This window comes from Notolepis coatsorum, assembly GCF_963971535.1.
Source record: "Notolepis coatsorum genome assembly, chromosome: 18".
In the NCBI taxonomy this organism is placed as follows: domain Eukaryota; kingdom Metazoa; phylum Chordata; class Actinopteri; order Aulopiformes; family Paralepididae; genus Notolepis; species Notolepis coatsorum.
This window is the reverse complement of record NC_140182.1, coordinates 66,203,860-66,221,989: the sequence shown is the minus strand read 5'-3', so window position 1 is coordinate 66,221,989 and position 18,130 is coordinate 66,203,860. Positions and strand designations below refer to the sequence as shown.

At 43.9% G+C, this 18,130-nt stretch overlaps 1 protein-coding gene across 1 annotated transcript in view; it reads right to left on the bottom strand.

Annotated features, from left to right (window-relative positions):
* The window catches only part of slco3a1a (solute carrier organic anion transporter family member 3A1a), an 85,558-nt gene that overhangs the window by 9,313 nt on the left and 58,115 nt on the right, over nt 1-18,130 (bottom strand). Inside the window, exons 3-7 of the mRNA XM_084335547.1 lie at nt 10,263-10,361; nt 9,220-9,501; nt 5,452-5,616; nt 3,869-4,067; nt 1,459-1,594 (exon numbers count right to left, since the gene is read on the bottom strand). Of these exons, the coding sequence (XP_084191673.1) occupies nt 1,459-1,594; nt 3,869-4,067; nt 5,452-5,616; nt 9,220-9,501; nt 10,263-10,361 (881 nt within the window). The remainder of the gene's footprint in view (nt 1-1,458; nt 1,595-3,868; nt 4,068-5,451; nt 5,617-9,219; nt 9,502-10,262; nt 10,362-18,130) is intronic.

Genomic DNA, 18,130 nt, shown 5'->3' with positions numbered 1-18,130 from the left:
ACACACACCACATTGTTTTTTGGGTCGCCGATGCGATTGAGCGATCTGTTGTGCATGTTTTTCCATTGGGTTTCTCTTATCGGGGGGGGGAACCCTTGCGAGCATGGGGAGAACATGCAAACTCCACACAGAAAGGCCTGGGAGATACCCCACCTGGGTACCTGGCAACGCAGAAACCTGGTCCTCAAGTGGGAATCAAACCCTGGACCTTCTTGCTGTGAGGCAACAGTGTTAACCACTACACCACTGTGCCGCCTACATATAACAATATGTAAATAAAGGTGCAGTTGAGAACAAAGGTGCAGATGAACACTAGTATATGTAAGGGATAATGTATAGCTACGAGGTCATTGTCGCAAAATAATTTACGGACACGGAGTTTAGAATACCGAGGCGCCTCGCCGAGGTGTTCTAAACGTCAGTGAAGGTAAATTATTTTGCGACAATGACAGAGTATAGGCTATACATTATCCCGCTTATTACATGGCTAACTTACTAACAATATACCTAATTCATTTGACACCATCGACAAGACGAGATCAAATGCAGACGCAGTTCTGTTCTGTCACTCCGCGCTGTCATCGCCGGCAGCTTCGCCGGCAGCCGGCAGGTGTGTCTGATTGGCTGCACTGATGCAGTGTGTGTCAGTGGGCTTGATTGCTACAGCTGCGAACAGCGGTCATTATTGCTCAGCAGAGGTCCGTTATCGAGTAATAACGGACCTCTGACAAGCGCTATTGACCAATCACAATCAAGCATTTCGGCGAATGTTAAAACGCCATTTAATAAGACTAGATAAGTCTAGTCTAACCTGTGACCTACGGTAAATGTCCTGTCAGTGTAATTTAAAACCTCAGTAGCCCTACTACAGCAGTGCATTGTGGGAACACATGTACCTGCTATGCTACCAGAACCCTGTAACAAAATACCTCCGACTTATATATGCCTAGCATCGGTTATCAGGTGAGTTTGAAAAGATAAAAAAAAAACTTGCCATCAATACGAATTTGATTACGTTATCCTTCCATTCCCCGGTGAGTAGCGACCTAATGAGAGAGGCGGCGGACGAGAACCCCCGGGGGAACTCGCCTTACGATTTGCTGCTGCATCCGACTGGAACACCTTACAAAACACCCTTAAACTCACTGCCCTCACACCGCTCACTGCTTTTAAACAAAATATGCAACAGACTGCCTCCCAATCGCACGCATAGCCCTCAGACTCTTCTCTCCTCCCCCTAAGCCCCCTCACCTACCTCCCTCCTTCTCCCCCTTTCTTCTCTCTCCCTTTCTCTTTTCCCCTCTCTCTCTCTCCTTCTCTCTCCCTTATTTATTGTAATTTTCCTTGTATACTATTGCTACTGTAAATTTGCCAGGCTGCTTTTGTATATAAGAACTTGTTCTTACTTGCTTGCCTGGGTAAATACAGGTTAAAGAAAAGAAAAGAAAACACACTCACCTTTCTGGTGCAGCCGGCGAAGCAGGCGGACAGGTAGGTGACGCCGTTGGAGCCGCAGACGGGGCTGATGGAGGAGGGGAAGCAGTTACAGCGGCTGATGCACTGTGGCTCCGGCTTCTCCCCCACCCGCAGCGTCCTGAGGACAGAGAGAGAGGGGGGGTTATATTTTATTATATTATGTATATAGAATTATTATGTATATAGAAGAGTTATGTAACCCATAATGCAGGAGGTAGCCTGTCAGTCTTAGACTCTAGATATTAGAGGACCTCTAGAGGCATATGTAATTATGACAGCTAGACCTCAGGCTGACCAAGTGCTCACACCTGAGCTTGATAGAGCAATTAGCACAGCCTCCTTTTAGAATATATAGGTCAGTTCAGTTCACTCATTTGTTTGTTTGTTTGTATGCCCTGAAGAAGGCCGATAGAGAGGCCGAAACATGTTGGTGTTTTTTAATTGTTCTAATATGAACTAAGCGACTTATTAAAGCTTTTTTATACATGAAGAGTGCCTGGAACTTCTTTGTTTTTTCAACTGGCTCCCCTATATCCAAAGAGCACCTTCTAAAACACTGGATTCACACTACAAAGACGCTGCAGCCCTCCTTCTTGTTCAAGGGGTTTATATTATATTTACATTTTTAATAATAATAATAATAATTCATTGCATTTATATAGCGCTTTTCTAGACACTCAACGCGCTCCCCCCCCCCCCCCACAATGTAGGGTATACATTTCCTCCTTCACCACCACTGGTAGCACCCAACCTTGGGCTACGCAGGCTCAACAGCGGCCATTCACTACCACCAGGCACACATCACACTGCACAATCGCTGAACGGCTCAGGAGACCGGGATTGATATCAGCCAATTAAGGGGAAGGGATGATTAGGTGGCCTTGATGTCAGAGACCTGATTGGGAATTTGGCCAGGAACGTCGGGGGAACCCCCTATTCTTTGTGATAGGCGCCCTGGGTTCTTTAGCGACCGAATTCAGTCAGGACCTCGGTTTAACGTCTCATCCGAAGGACGACACTCGCAGCTGTACGGTATCCCTATCACCATAACAGGGGCGTAGTTACTGCAAGTCCAGAGGACAGAGCACAACACTGACTCCTGTGGTAAAGATGCAGTGCATTTTGCCAAACATTACCTATCATTCTAATCCACTTTGTATTGTATACCTGTTATTACAAATACATATATTACATATTAAATACATTTTTACTTTTACTTTTAACGTTTTCAGAAAACATTTGAGTTCCCCTGCTGGGGAAGGAATCCGGGAACCTCACATGGGAGGCTAATGTGATTACCTCTGAGGTACCAAGACAAAACCCTAACCCTAACCTTAACTATAACCCTAACTTTCTATCTAAACCATAACCATTAAATATTAAAACAAACCATCATCGTAGTATTGCTGTGTTTGTATCAGGGTGGGTGGGTTAGTCTAGTGGTGAAAGCGACTACAATCATTGTTAGTTTGACTCCTGGTTTGTTTTGGACTTTAGCCGATACAAAATGTAAATATATTACTTACTAACGTTATACATTATGTACCTTTTTTCCTATGGTTTCCTGAGTGCTTTATTTCAATTTTCTGATGAGACCGTGTTGATCAACGACATGTCCCAGAGTTAAAAAAGGTTAAATCTGAATGAATGATTGCATTTATATAGCGCTTTTCTAGACACTCGAATCGCTTTACGATGTAGGGTGGAAATTGCACTCCTTGATCACACCCAACCTTGGGCTACACAGGCTCAATGGCTGCCATTCACTACCACCAGGCACGCATCACACTACACAGTGGCTGAAAGGCTTGGGAGACAGAGATTGATATCAGCCAATTAAGAGGGAGGGATGATTAAATTACCTTGATGTCAGAGACCAGATTGGGAATTTGTCCAGGAACGTCGGGGAACCCCCTACTCTTTGCGATAGGCACCCTGGGTTCTTTAACAACCGAATTCAGTCGGGACCTCATTTAGCCAAATGTTGTCTACTTTGTATTGTATATCTACTCTGTAGTTATAAATGCATTGCCTAGTATTCTAATATCATTTGTATTGTATACCTACTCTGTATAGTTATAAATATATTGCCTAGTATTCTAATCTACTTTGTATTGTATACCTACTCTGTGTAGTTATAAATACATTGCCTAGAATTCTATTCTAATATACCTTGTATTGTATACCTACTCTGTGTAATAAACAAATACGGTAAGGGTCACACCAATGAAGACATATGTGTGACATATTTGTTGACATAACACTGACATTAATTTCTAATATTACCAAAAGGCAATTTTAGTTTAGTTTATTAGTTAGTTAGTTTATTTTAACAATGATTGCATTGATTTCCCCTCAACGCTGTAACGCTAGATGCAGCGTGTGTTCTTACTCGTTGCCATAGGCGACCGTCACCCCGGCGACAGGGCCCGTGTCGCAGCCGAGGAAGAGGAAGGAGACGTAGCAGGCGGTGGAGATCAGGTTGACCAGCATGGCCATGCGGATGGCGCCGAGGGCTGACAGGTTGAGCTTCTTCACCAGCAGGCCGCCCATGAAGATCCCCAGGCATGCACACGGGATGGCTGTCATACCTTCAGAGAGGGGCCAGGACCCGGTTATCATACCGGAATACAAATGCGTATAGGGGGCTGTGTAAGGGGAGGGGGGACGGTATGTGTGTGTTCGTGTTTGTGTGCGTGTGTGTGTGTGTGTACACTGTTATAAATAATAATAATTCATTTTATTTATACAGCGCTTCTCAATGACCCGCAGTCGCTTATGTTATGTGTACCCTCGATGTAGGCCAAGTCTTGCCTGTGTGTGAAATAGTATCTACAGTGCGATGAAAGCATGTGTCCACGATGTGTCACGCATCTGCTTTGCACCCTTGGTATTTATGTCCTGTGTTGATGTTTTTTCCTACGTGGACATGGATGAATAACTGGAACGTCTGCGCATGCATGCCGTGTGTTCTGGGGCCGGGATTGATTCCCCTTTCAATTCAGCTCCTTCAGGAAGCAGTGGATTATCTTTGGAATTCCAATATTGGAAACATCTCCGGCACAATGCGGTTGGGAAATGCACGCAACAACCAGGAAGGGAATTGGCATAACGACTAAATTGGGATGGGTGAAAAATACAGAAAGCCACATTTATTTAAATTTTTAATTTAAAAAAAAAGTTGGACAGTACGTTTTTACATTTCTTCTATTTATTTTTGGGCTTTCTGTATATTTCACCCATCCCAATTTAGTCGTTATGCCAATTCCCTTCCTGGTCGTTGCGCGCATTTCTCCACTGTCGGCCTGGGGAAGGTGTAGAAATACCACATGCCTCCTTTGATACATGCCTCCGCTTCTTTTCACCTGACCTGAGTTTCACTGGGGGAACGTAACGCGTGTGGAGGTTCACGCTATTTCCCCCAGATCCCCTCCCTGCTGAACCCTGACCGACCAGTAGGAGTCGCAGTTTACAACGACCAGGACTCATACCCCACCGGCTATTTGTTAGTAGGGACGACTGACCAAGCCGGAGGTACCGCTGGATTCGATCCCAGAGTATCTGCGGTGGTAGGCATCCAACCTTTTGACAAAGTACCGTACACAAGAACGGATGTTCTGTTGTCAGCGAGTGGACGCCGATTTTTCAGGGTATCTGCAGGTTTCAACAAGTTCAATTTAAGACCTTTAAGAAAACAAAACACATAACGACACTGAAATAGCAGCTGCCCCAATTAAAATTATTGCGCGTTCCTCATCTCCCGACAGCTGGGCTGCACCCCAAAAAACATAATACCTGTGCAAATTACTTTTTAATACCTTTTAAGGCCTTAAATTGAGAATTGTGTTTTGAATGCCCTGCAGATACCCTGTGTAAACATGTTGAACTGACAGAGCTGAAGGGGAACTGATCCCGGCCCTGGCGTGTCCCTGCTTGTGTGCAGGTATGAGTGGGTAGGAGCAGGAGTGTACAGACCTAGCAGCTGATTGGCTGAGGTGGTGGTGAGGTTGAACTGCTGCTCCAGGTACTTCCCCAGGAAGGCAGCGAAGCCGGCCACCACACCGATCTCCATGCAGGCGGCCAGGATGATGCAGGTGAACACCGGGTTGGACAACAGGTGCTTGGTCACCTTGGGGATCACTGGGAGGAGAGGAGAAATACATCTGTTTATTTGCATTTTTCTTTTTTCATACAATTAGTGCCAGTATTACAAAAACATAGAAGGTACTAACATTACACACACTCTGAGTGCATAGTAGTATAGACATATTAGCAAGACAGGAAGTAGTATAAGAATAGTAGTGTAGTAGTAGGGTACATCATAGTAAAAAGACAGAAAGTAAGAGGGTTTGGTTTTTCTTTTCTTCATCAGATATTATTTCAGATATTGTTTGAAGACGTGTTTTTACATATACACACATAAAACATGTATAATACAGTAGTAATACAATACATTAGTAATAGTACAAAGCTGCTTATTGACATCTCATATTAGGTATACACTTTTAACTTATTATATTTCCTCTATAATAAATGAAGGGTTGCCAAGTCTTATGGAATTTCTCAATAGAACCTTATAGAGTGAATCTAAGTTTGTCCAGTTTAAGATGCTGCATAACATCTCTAATCAACACAGTGTAACACCCCTTCCTGACAGGGAGCGACGCGAGCGAGCGTGATTGCGAAAATGATGACCTGCCGCGAGCGACAGCGAACTGAGCGGCGATGTCGTCCACCCCTCAGATATTCGCTCGCTGTGTCTCTAGTTGAGCGATTACGCGGCCGAGTCCCGCCCCTAAACACTTTTTATTGGTCAAGAATCGCAGGCTGCTTTGTCCCCCCCCCCCACGTGTGCTTCCAGGTAACACACACACACACACACAGACACACTCGGACACGCGCCGCCTCATATCAGGACAGTGTCGCGCGCGATTTCGTCTCCAGTTCGCTCGCTCGCTGCCTGTCAGGAACCGGTGTGAAGCGAGAGGCTGTGTCTGTTTCCAGCGTCAATAGGATTAATAGCACTGAGTTACTTGAGGAGAAAACTAATTATTAGGCCATGTTTACAATGTTTCCTCTCGAGGTAGGCGGAGAGCATTTACATCTACACTTAAACTGACCATGTATATGTAAATAAATAAATAAACAAACAAATAAATATTGTAAGTATAGTATAAGTATAGTAAGTATAAGTATTGTTATGTCCGCAATAAATAAATAAATCCGTTTTTCTGAATGTATGTACATTTAAAATGTGACAATAAAATAATCTGAATCTGAATCTGAATGCCTATACTACTACCTCCTAGGCTACATGTCTATACTACTATGCGCTCAAAGTGAAGCACTCAGGTATTGCACTGCTAGACGAACAATACCTCTGACCTCTATCCACCAGGTGTACCCCTCTTGCTGACTTGTTGCACACAGCAGTTTGTAAGTCGCTTCTGATAAAAGCGTCAGCTAAATTACTAAATGTAAATGTACGTTGTGGACCAGTGCTCTACATGGTGCTTAGTAGTTCACATTTGCTGAATTAAATCCTGTATAGGACTTTGTAAGACATCACTGTTTTTAATACATAATGTACATTTTTCTTTTACCAAATATTAATACTGATCTTGCTGTGTATGCGGCAAAGTCTACTTATCAGAGGGTTAAATCTACTATAGGTGCACTATAAATTACGAGAAATAAATCTGAATAAGATGTCAATTGTAGGGTAATACAGTCAATAATGTGTGCTATTGTCATTGCTGAGAGATAACATAATGTTCCTTGAACTAAAGCGCTGCTCTCTGATTCCCAACCACAGCCAAAAGAAAATCGGGGACGCAGCCTTTGTGAATTATGCACCAAAGCCATGGAACACCCTACCTATTAGAGGCTAGATCACTACATATTTTCAAAAGTTAACTAAAGACGTACCTCTTCACCTTAGCCTTTTAATACCAAGGGTTCCCACAGAAATTGCTAAATGAAATTCAAGGTCTTTTAAGTACTTTTCCAAGCATTACTTTTCATTTTCAAGGATGTCACTCGAAGGATACAATTAACTTTTAAATGCTGTTTTTTTTAACCATCTTCTTGGCCTGCTTGCCAGCTAGAGCATCACACGCGAAGAAATGAGGAAAAGCAGTTGGAGCGCGCGAGACAGCAACTCGTCAGATTTGATTTTAAAACAGAAAAAAATATGTATTTCTTGATTCAGAACAATTTGATCATGGATGAACAAAACATTCAATGGAAATGGTTGATTTGAATTTCACTTTTTAAACTTTTTAAGCACCTTGTTAAAAAAGTTGCTGTTTTCAAGGAATTCCAGGCATTGAATTAAAAAAAAATATTTAAGCACTTTAAGCACTTCAAGGACCTTGTGCGAACCCTGTAATACACTCTGCCGCTTAACTCATTCAGCGCCGTTCACACATATATATGTGTTTGTCCGCCAATCGAATAACGCCAACCACGTATATATACGTTTCTTTGATTAGCTATTTCCATTCATAAATCATCCAGGAAGGCTGTGGTACTGTGTGGCAATGTGTCTGAGATCGCAAAGGTCCAATGCGGCCGATGTTGCACTTCCTTTGTGACTCTGTGTATGACTCGGTGTATCATTGAAAGTCATCCGAGTGGAGTTTTCTAGTAACGTGGATCAAGATCTTCACCCGATCGCATTGAATCGCTTTCGGGACGCCCAATTCGTTATGCTGTGGGGGGTTGTGGTGTGGGCCAAATGGACATACGATCTATCAGATGGCAATCAAATAATTGGAATATTCTTTTTGAAATCTCATCGGCCACAGGTAAGAGCAATTTAACGTCAAATTTCAGCTTGGTTGTGCATTGTTTTCATAGCCATAGCCCTGATCAGTGTATGCTGTTGTACTAACGAATGCCGTTATTGACAATCAATTAATCAGAAACGACCCCCCCCCCCTTCATGCATGCATGATGGAACATAATATACCGATCATATGCATTTAACTTTTTTAATTGTAGCGGGTATAGGGACGAAATGCCAATGGATTAAGTATAATATTACTAGCCTCCCAGGAATTACCCTAGACCACTCTAAAACCATACTTATATTCACCACGGTATAAAATGAGAATGTATGGATGGAAAAAATATTCCTTTTTCACATCTTGAACGATAGATCCTCGATGTCAAATGGGCCATAGTATTGCATAATATAGCTATACTATTTAAATAGTTATAGCCCTGCAAACAAGGTGAGCGACTCCCACCGTTTACAGCGGTGGCGGTAGCTACTACAGGATGAGGCTAATCCGTGGCGTCCAATGAGTTAAGACTATTTCATTGCACTGCACTATTGCACAATTCTATTCAGTCTATTGTATGCTAATTCTATGTCTATTTTATAAAAAATTTATGTCTGCCCTTCATGCATTGCTTTTATTTGGTCAATTCTCTGCTCACTTTACGTCTGTCTATATTCATTCAAATTTTATGCATATTTTATGCCTATTGTATGTCTATATTACTGCTGTGAAGTACTTTTGGCTGCAATTCATGTAATAAAGTGTATCATTATTAAAGTGTACTATTATTATTATTATTATTACTAGTATTATTCTTATTATAATTCTTATTATGGTTATTATTATTGTTATTATTATGATTGTTATTACTATTAGTATTATTATTATTACTATTATTATGATTGTTATTATTATTATTGTTATTATTATTATCATCACTCCGTGCTCAGCTCACCTCTGAGCTGCTGACAGCAGGTGGGGCTGTTGGTCGGTTCATTGTTGCCACACAGCCCGTTGCTGGGTTTGGGCGTCTCGTAGTCTGGATAGTCTGGAGTGAGGGCGGGAGGAAGCATGGCCTGCTCGCTCTCTCCCCCGCCCTCCCCCTCCCTCGGGGCCAGCGACTGGGGGAAGCCGAACATCAAGAGGGCTGAGAAGAAGAGTAAGGCACCGCACAGGAGAAAGCCGGCCCACCACGCCCCAATCCATCGGGGGTCGTCGGGGGTGATGCCCAGTTTAGCTACAGGGAGAGACAAGGGACAAATACAAAGGTTACTAATGCTGCAAACACACACAAACAACCCATAAAGAAATGATGTCACATCATGACACGATATCATGCCAGTTAGGGTACCTTGTGTATACTGTTTACCTTTACTCTTACTCATAGTATACATTCCGATACAAATTATTCATTGCCATATTTATGGTAACGTGCCAGCAGCTGGAGAACTCTGCCCAGAACCTGCACATACTACAATGAATGATGTAGATTATGCCAGTTAGGGTATTTTGTGTATACTCTTATTCATAGTATATTTTCAGATTCATTTAATTTCAAACCTTTATTTAAACTTTTTAAATGTTTATTCTACGTCCTTATGGAATGAGTGACAACATTTTAATTTTTTTCTTTGTGGATGGAAGAGCCACACATTGACTGGCAAAGAGCCGCATTCGGCTCGCGAGCCACGGGTTGGCCACCCCTGGGATAGAGCATGCAGATCCTCGTTTACACCGTATAGAGCATGCAGATCCTCGTTTACACCGTTGATTACACTGTACATTTTTCTCATATTTTTATATTCAGTTAATTATATTGTTTACACTGTTTATTTTCCCCTCATATTTCTATATTCAGATCTAATTGTATTGCCTATATTTATGCCTATATTACCCTGCCCATACCTGTACCTCCCCTCCCCAGTGCTGCTATGACGCCCGCATTTCCCCAAAGGGGATCAATAAAGGAATATCTTATCTTATCTTATCTTAACTTACTGGTGTCAATGAAGATAGCATCCACATAGAACTTGGTGCAGACGGATCCCAGGATGAAGCCACACGCCGGCCCGAACACCAGGGTGGAGAAAAGAATCCCTGTATGGCAAAAGAAAATGAACATGAACATCAGTGACATCATAATGATTACGTTCAAAGAAAATCGGTAATTAACCCAAAGTGGTTGGATTAGCAATCAGAGGGGCCACGTGTTTATATGTCATTCCTAGATCCGCCACTGGGAGGCACCTCTTGCTCGTTGCTATCAAATGCCTTTTCCTTCAAAAGTGCAGTAGGAACTCACAGAGAGAGGCAGCAAGGTAAACAGAGAGAGGCAGCAAGGTAAACAGAGTGACACTCCCATTCTGTCCATCACGGGAAGATCAAAGCAAGCAAATCCAAACACAGCAAAGGCAACAGCAACAGCGTCGGAATCCCCCGAAAAACAAGGACGACTCTGGCAGGTATGATCGCGTGTGAAACCGCGTTGAAACCACTACCGGAGGAACGCATGGTGTAAACAGATACACAAAGTGAAAGCGACCCGACAAAAAAAACAGTTTAGCCCAAATATGATCCAGTAAGCAGCTGAAGCTGGAATATGAAGCCCGATCCCAAGTCCTCATTATAGTGTTGACAGGGGGAGTCAGGGCGCACGCACGCACGCCACACACACACACACTAGACTCTATGTGTGAAACAGATCTCTCCTGTGCTGAAAACCCATGTGATCTCTCCGGTATAGTACCAGAGTCTGTAATGTTTGACTGCTTCCGGCACATAGTGACAAAACAGACCTCTCTCTCTCTCTCTCTGCTGGAGTTAAGGCCGGCCGCCCCTCCGCATAGTGATAACGCGACCACCGGCTTCGAGTGACCAATCCCAAATACCCGCGAAGTAAAACAGAGGCCGCTGTCTAAACTGTGCGAGAAGGTGTGACCCTGTCGCTGGCTGAGTAACCGCACTTATTCAGAGATGCTGAAAGGCGTCTGCACTCTGGGTCGCTCCACTTCCCTCCTCTGTTCTGCAGGGCTTGGAGGCGGGGTGGGTGTGGGTTCAGAGGGAGCAGGAACCACGCTGGGCCTGACAGACACACCACATTAGCCCCTCGCCGGTCGCTCTGAGCGAGCGTGGCCCGGCTAACAAGGGGCTGCGGTCAGCTTGACAGATGTTACCCGCGCCCCCTCCCCCCGGTGCAACCGGTTAATAAGAGCATGCATGGAAAAAGTGACTAAGTTCCACCGTTCGCAGACAACAAGTTGGCTCTGTTTGGAAAAGCTCTTCCGTACATCTCCTGTTAGCGCGAGAGGTCCTACCTCCTGTCCCGAACACCCGCATGCTGCAGCCAGGGGTGTAAACACACTCCCCCACACTGCTATGTTCTCTACACTTGATTATTTATATTATACAATATGAATTCTTTCTCCCCAAAAGAACACATACCACGGCGGCTAATCGCTTCTTACGGTCTGTAACGCGGAGTAACTCAAGTCAACATAAACATGGAGTCAAAACAAAGGGGCTTTCATGGCGGGAACGGAATGCCGCTTTTTCCTGGGCCTACAGCGGAGCCTCCGGGCGTCTTAGCGGATCGGTATCATCAGTACCGGCTCGACGTGCCGCTTTTTTATGACAGAGAGCCAGCGACCGAACTCAGAGCTGCAGAGTGTTCTCTAACAACAAGGAAGCGTACAGTTCCCTGGTCATTGATTGATGTGTCGTACGATGTCAGTCGTGTGAGGGCTTTAGGCGGCTCGGAAGTAAGCTAACAACTGTCATCGTCTGTCGTGTGTGTGACAAGACGTTTCGAGGAAGTAGTCGATTTATGAATATAATTGGAACTTGGCCTAAATATGCCAGCTGTAACCACACACACACACACACACACACACACACACACACACACACACACACACACACACACACACACACACACACACACACACACACACACACACACACACACACACACACACACACACACACACACACACACACACACACACACACACACACACACACACACACACACACACACACACACACACACACACACACACACACACACACACACACACACACACACACACACACACACACACACACACACACACACACACACACACCAAAAATAAATTTCAACGAATTGCTGCAAAGTACAAATACTCCTTCAACAAATGTATATCAATAAAATACAAAATACTGGCAGCAAGGAATGTTAGAATACATGTATTTAGTATTTTCAAAATACTGGTACTACATACAGTCGTTGAAACAGGGATTTCTGTAACATAATTCTACCCATCCTTTTACACTACGTTAAAAAAAGACCCTGTGTCTATTCATACGGAATATGTGGAATATGACTCAGCAGCATATGCAGTGAATAACTATGTAACTATGTAACAAATACGTATTCCGCTGGCCTGAGAACAGTCTTGGCTGGTAAATAACTACATGTTCCACTGGTCTGACAACAGTCTGGCTGGTACATAACTACGTATTCCACTGGTCTCAGAACAGTCTAGCTGGTACATAACTACATGTTCCACTGGTCTGAGAACAGTCGGACTGGTGAATAACTATGTATTCCACTGGTCTGAGAACAGTCTGACTGGTGAATAACTATGTATTCCACTGGTCTGAGAACAGTCTGACTGGTACATAACTATGTATTCCACTGGTCTGAGAACAGTCTGACTGGTACATAACTATGTATTTCACTGGTCTGAGAACAGTCTGGCTGGTACATAACTACATGTTCCACTGGTCTGAGAACAGTCGGACTGGTGAATAACTATGTATTCCACTGGTCTGAGAACAGTCTGACTGGTGAATAACTATGTATTCCACTGGTCTGAGAACAGTCTGGCTGGTACATAACTATGTATTCCACTGGTCTGAGAACAGTCTGACTGGTACATAACTATGTATTTCACTGGTCTGAGAACAGTCTGGCTGGTACTGTACATAACTACATGTTCCACTGGTCTGAGAACAGTCTGACTGGTACATAACTATGTATTCCACTGGTCTGAGAACAGTCTGACTGGTACATAACTGTATTTCACTGGTCTGAGAACAGTCGGACTGGTGAATAACTATGTATTCCACTGGTCTGAGAACAGTCTGGCTGGTACATAACTATGTATTCCACTGGTCTGAGAACAGTCTGACTGGTACATAACTATGTATTCCACTGGTCTGAGAACAGTCTGGCTGGTACATAACTATGTATTTCACTGGTCTGAGAACAGTCTGACTGGTAAATAACTACATGTTCCACTGGTCTGACAACAGTCTGGCTGGTACATAACTACGTATTCCACTGGTCTCAGAACAGTCTAGCTGGTACATAACTACATGTTCCACTGGTCTGAGAACAGTCGGACTGGTGAATAACTATGTATTCCACTGGTCTGAGAACAGTCTGACTGGTGAATAACTATGTATTCCACTGGTCTGAGAACAGTCTGACTGGTACATAACTATGTATTCCACTGGTCTGAGAACAGTCTGACTGGTACATAACTATGTATTTCACTGGTCTAACAGTCTGGCTGGTACATAACTACATGTTCCACTGGTCTGAGAACAGTCGGACTGGTGAATAACTATGTATTCCACTGGTCTGAGAACAGTCTGACTGGTGAATAACTATGTATTCCACTGGTCTGAGAACAGTCTGGCTGGTACATAACTATGTATTCCACTGGTCTGAGAACAGTCTGACTGGTACATAACTATGTATTTCACTGGTCTGAGAACAGTCTGGCTGGTACTGTACATAACTACATGTTCCACTGGTCTGAGAACAGTCTGACTGGTACATAACTATGTATTCCACTGGTCTGAGAACAGTCTGACTGGTACATAACTGTATTTCACTGGTCTGAGAACAGTCGGACTGGTGAATAACTATGTATTCCACTGGTCTGAGAACAGTCTGGCTGGTACATAACTATGTATTCCACTGGTCTGAGAACAGTCTGACTGGTACATAACTATGTATTCCACTGGTCTGAGAACAGTCTGGCTGGTACATAACTATGTATTTCACTGGTCTGAGAACAGTCTGACTGGTACATAACTATGTATTCCACTGGTCTGAGAACAGTCTGACTGGTACATAACTATGTATTCCACTGGTCTGAGAACAGTCTGACTGGTGAATAACTATGTATTCCACTGGCCTGAGAACAGTCTGACTGGTGAATAACTATGTATTCCACTGGTCTGAGAACAGTCTGACTGGTGAATAACTATGTATTCCACTGGTCTGAGAACAGTCTGGCTGGTACATAACTGTATTTCACTGGTCTGAGAACAGTCTGACTGGTGAATAACTACATTATGTCACTGGTCTGAGAGCAAACCTTATACTCCTAATGTGATCAGTTACTTGTTTTGACTGGATATCCATTCTCATTAACCTAATATGACAGTATCAAGCTGCTTCAGTGGCAAAGCATTTACGACCTATCTCGTCACAAATGACACAATGAATTACAGCTGAAAAAAACACCCCAAAGTGATGGAAGAATCTGCCCATCTCTGCACACATGCAGCGCAGAACAACACGCGCACACAGAACGGTGTAGACGGGAGGTGCTCCGCGCGAGCCCTCCCGCTGGACGGATACCAATAAATGTGTTGCAGTTTCACAGCACTTTCAAGAGGAATGGCTGCAATTTCCATCCAACTCGCTAACTGGCCTGCGGTGCGTCACGTTAGGGCTGAGCGGCCTCTGTTTCAAGTGTTTCCTTAGCAACGGTGAGTGTTGTCTGCCCCTAGCAACAACACCACGACTGCTTTCACCACAGGAAACCCTCAAAAGGGAAACTGAGCTACACCTTCCAAGAGATGACGGCTGAGGCTGAGTCCGTGGCTAGTGAGAGGATAACCGTTTCCACTCTCTCTTCTTCTCCTCCTCCTCCTCCTCTTCCTCCTCTGACCGCGTCTCGGAGACACCGTCTCCTTGGCGATAGCGTTCCGCCATCCTCCAAGATCTCTCAAATCTACAAGGGATTTTTTTGTTCTTCAAAAATACTAATTCTGTCACGAGATAAAACAAGGGGGGGGGGGGGGGCTTATGATTTCAGAATTGGTGATCATTTTGTTCCTAAGGACGGTGGGTTTAATTGTTTCGTTGGGTTTGTCTACAGGTCAAAGCCGGCGGAGCAGAGAGCGTAACATGGGGGATTTTACATTCTGACGCCAGAGGAATGGCGCAGGACGCCGAAGCGTCGTGAAGAAGTGTGACTTCCGATCGACAAGAGATTCTGCTCCTCTGCTCCGATCACAAGTACTGCAGAGGCGTTCACAGAGAAAAATAGACCAGACGGCTGAAAACTATCGCTGAAGGTCGTGAGCGCTGAGCTACTGGCTACTCTTCCCGGTGCTTCCAGGTCCTATGTGTCTGCTGGCGTGAGGCAGAGAGAGAGAATTCTCAGTGATATGAAGCTAATATAAAAGTTACCATGCTAACTGAATGATGCTTCAAGCTCAATAACCTCTGCTCCCTACTCCTTCAACAGTCCCCTCTGTCCCACATACAGTGTCTAATGTTGCTCAACATGACTTCACCAAAACTAGAATGTGAGTCTCTCTCTCTTTCTCTGCTAAATGCCTGTGAAGGAAAGGTGCGTGTGTGTGGTTTGTATGTGGTGTGGTGTTTGTATGTGTGTGTGTGTGTGTGTGTGTGTGTGTGTGTGTGTGTGTGTGTGTGTGTGTGTGTGTGTGTGTGTGTGTGTGCGTGCGTGCGTGCGTGCGTGCGTGCGTGCGTGCGTGCGTGCGTGTGTGTGTGTGTGTGCATGTGTAGCTCAGAAGGACCTTGCTGACAGGAAAACAGAACAAACTGGAACGTGACAAACAAGTTACCGGCCAGTTCCCCCTCTTTTGATGTTGTCTCAGGCGTCAGGCAACACATTTCCTTCTTCTGATCGTTGACCCTCGGCCTTCTCCTGTGAACTGCAGGCTTGCCGCGATAGCCGGTGATACCGGTGTTACCCGGTGTTAGAAATAAAACCCATTTTCAGTGCCCAATACTAAACGTGTAAGCGTAAGTCAGGCAACATTATAAACTGAACGTGTCTGCGGGGACAGCAGCTATTTTTAGGTTTCACTTTCACTTACAGAGTAGTTTTAACTTCATGTGATATATTGATTGATTGATTAATTGAAAACTTTATTAACAGATTGCAGAATGGGTACAATACAGTACGGCTCAATACAAACAACTGCTAAGAGGATGCAGACCAGAAAATACTTTCGTCTTGTTTACATAAGGGTCCTCCATTTTCAATTCATCAAGACATTTATGACATACAAAAGACATACAAATATACAGTACTGTCTAAGAAAAAGAGATCATAAAAAAATATACATCCGAAGGTGAAGAAAATGTACATTGGAGGGGGTTGGGTGGGTGGCTAGGGGGGGGGATTTTTACATTTACCGGGGCCAGTTTCTAATTGCAGTCACCCGTAGGTGCTCTTTGAGAACGGTTTTGAAGGAGGGTAGGGATTCACATTCCTTTACGGCTGTGGGTAGGGCGTTCCATTATTGTGGCATAATTGCGAAATGCGAAGGAGAGAAAGAATGCTCTAGACATGACATAGCAGAGGATTTGGAAATATTTTGGATTTAAACCCTGCGGCAGCGAAAGCTCGACTGGAGAGGAGCTCAGAGGACCAGTCCGGACCAGCAACAGTATGTTTGCGCAATAATATGATCAACAGATAGAAAACAGATGAACAGATAGAAAAGTGACAGAAGGTATTAATGTCCGTTGGTTTATTTCTAAATTAGAACCTAACCTCAACTCTGTCTGCCAAACAAATAGGATACCAATCATTGACTGACGTAGATGAACAGACACAGCGGATCAATGTAGCCGCATTACGTTAAAGATCAAAGTAAGCGCTCTACAGATATCGAGCGTCATTTTGTAAAACGTCCAATGTCACCGGTAACACCGGTGTGGTCGTGAGTTTATCAGTCGTGGGAAATTCCGCTTGTCGTAAGTTTATTAGTCGTGGGAAATTCCGCATCGCCGCGGCAACCCGGTCACCTCGTACGCTCGGGTGTGTGGAAGAAGAAAACAGAAGAAAAACGCACCACCTTTTTCTATGTGAATGGAGTCACATTGATTCCAGCGAGGCCTTGTTGTGAACAGGTAGAAAGTACAGCGTGTCTCTCTGCCAGGTGATGGATGGCGTGCCGTCAGGAGGGAGAGTTGGAGAGTTGCTTCATTGGGAACATTCCCCCCGGGGGTCCGCTGACAGGAGTGCTCACTTTTATCACAACCTTTACTGCACCCTTATATTCTCCACCTCTTTTTCGTTCTCTCTCTCTCTTCTGACCACGATATCCTTATATTCTCCACCTCTTTTTCGTTCTCTCTCTCTCTTCTGACCACGATATCCTTATATTCTCCACCTCTTTTTCGTTCTCTCTCTCTCTTCTGACCACGATTGTAAATAGTCAGGTTTTGCGTTGTAAAAATGCAAAGTTTGTATAAAAGAAAACAGCCTTTTTAGCTACCTTTACTGTAGCTAAAAGACAGATGAAGTTGAATACAAGGATAAAATAAGAAATATTTAATCTCCACGATGGACAGATTATGGAGCAGAGTCGTGTGTAATGTTTGTAATATACATGTACACAGTGGTGGAAAGTAACGTAAAGTAAAGTATTTTTACTCTACAATTTTAAGTACAATTCCGAGCGACTATATATTGTACTTTTTTACACCATCAGTTACTAGTTACTTTGAAGAAAAAGAAAAACATGGCAACATTTTTATCAGAGCAGCAGAACTGGACCACATACCACTTTAACATGACCTTTAGAGGTCAATGGATCGA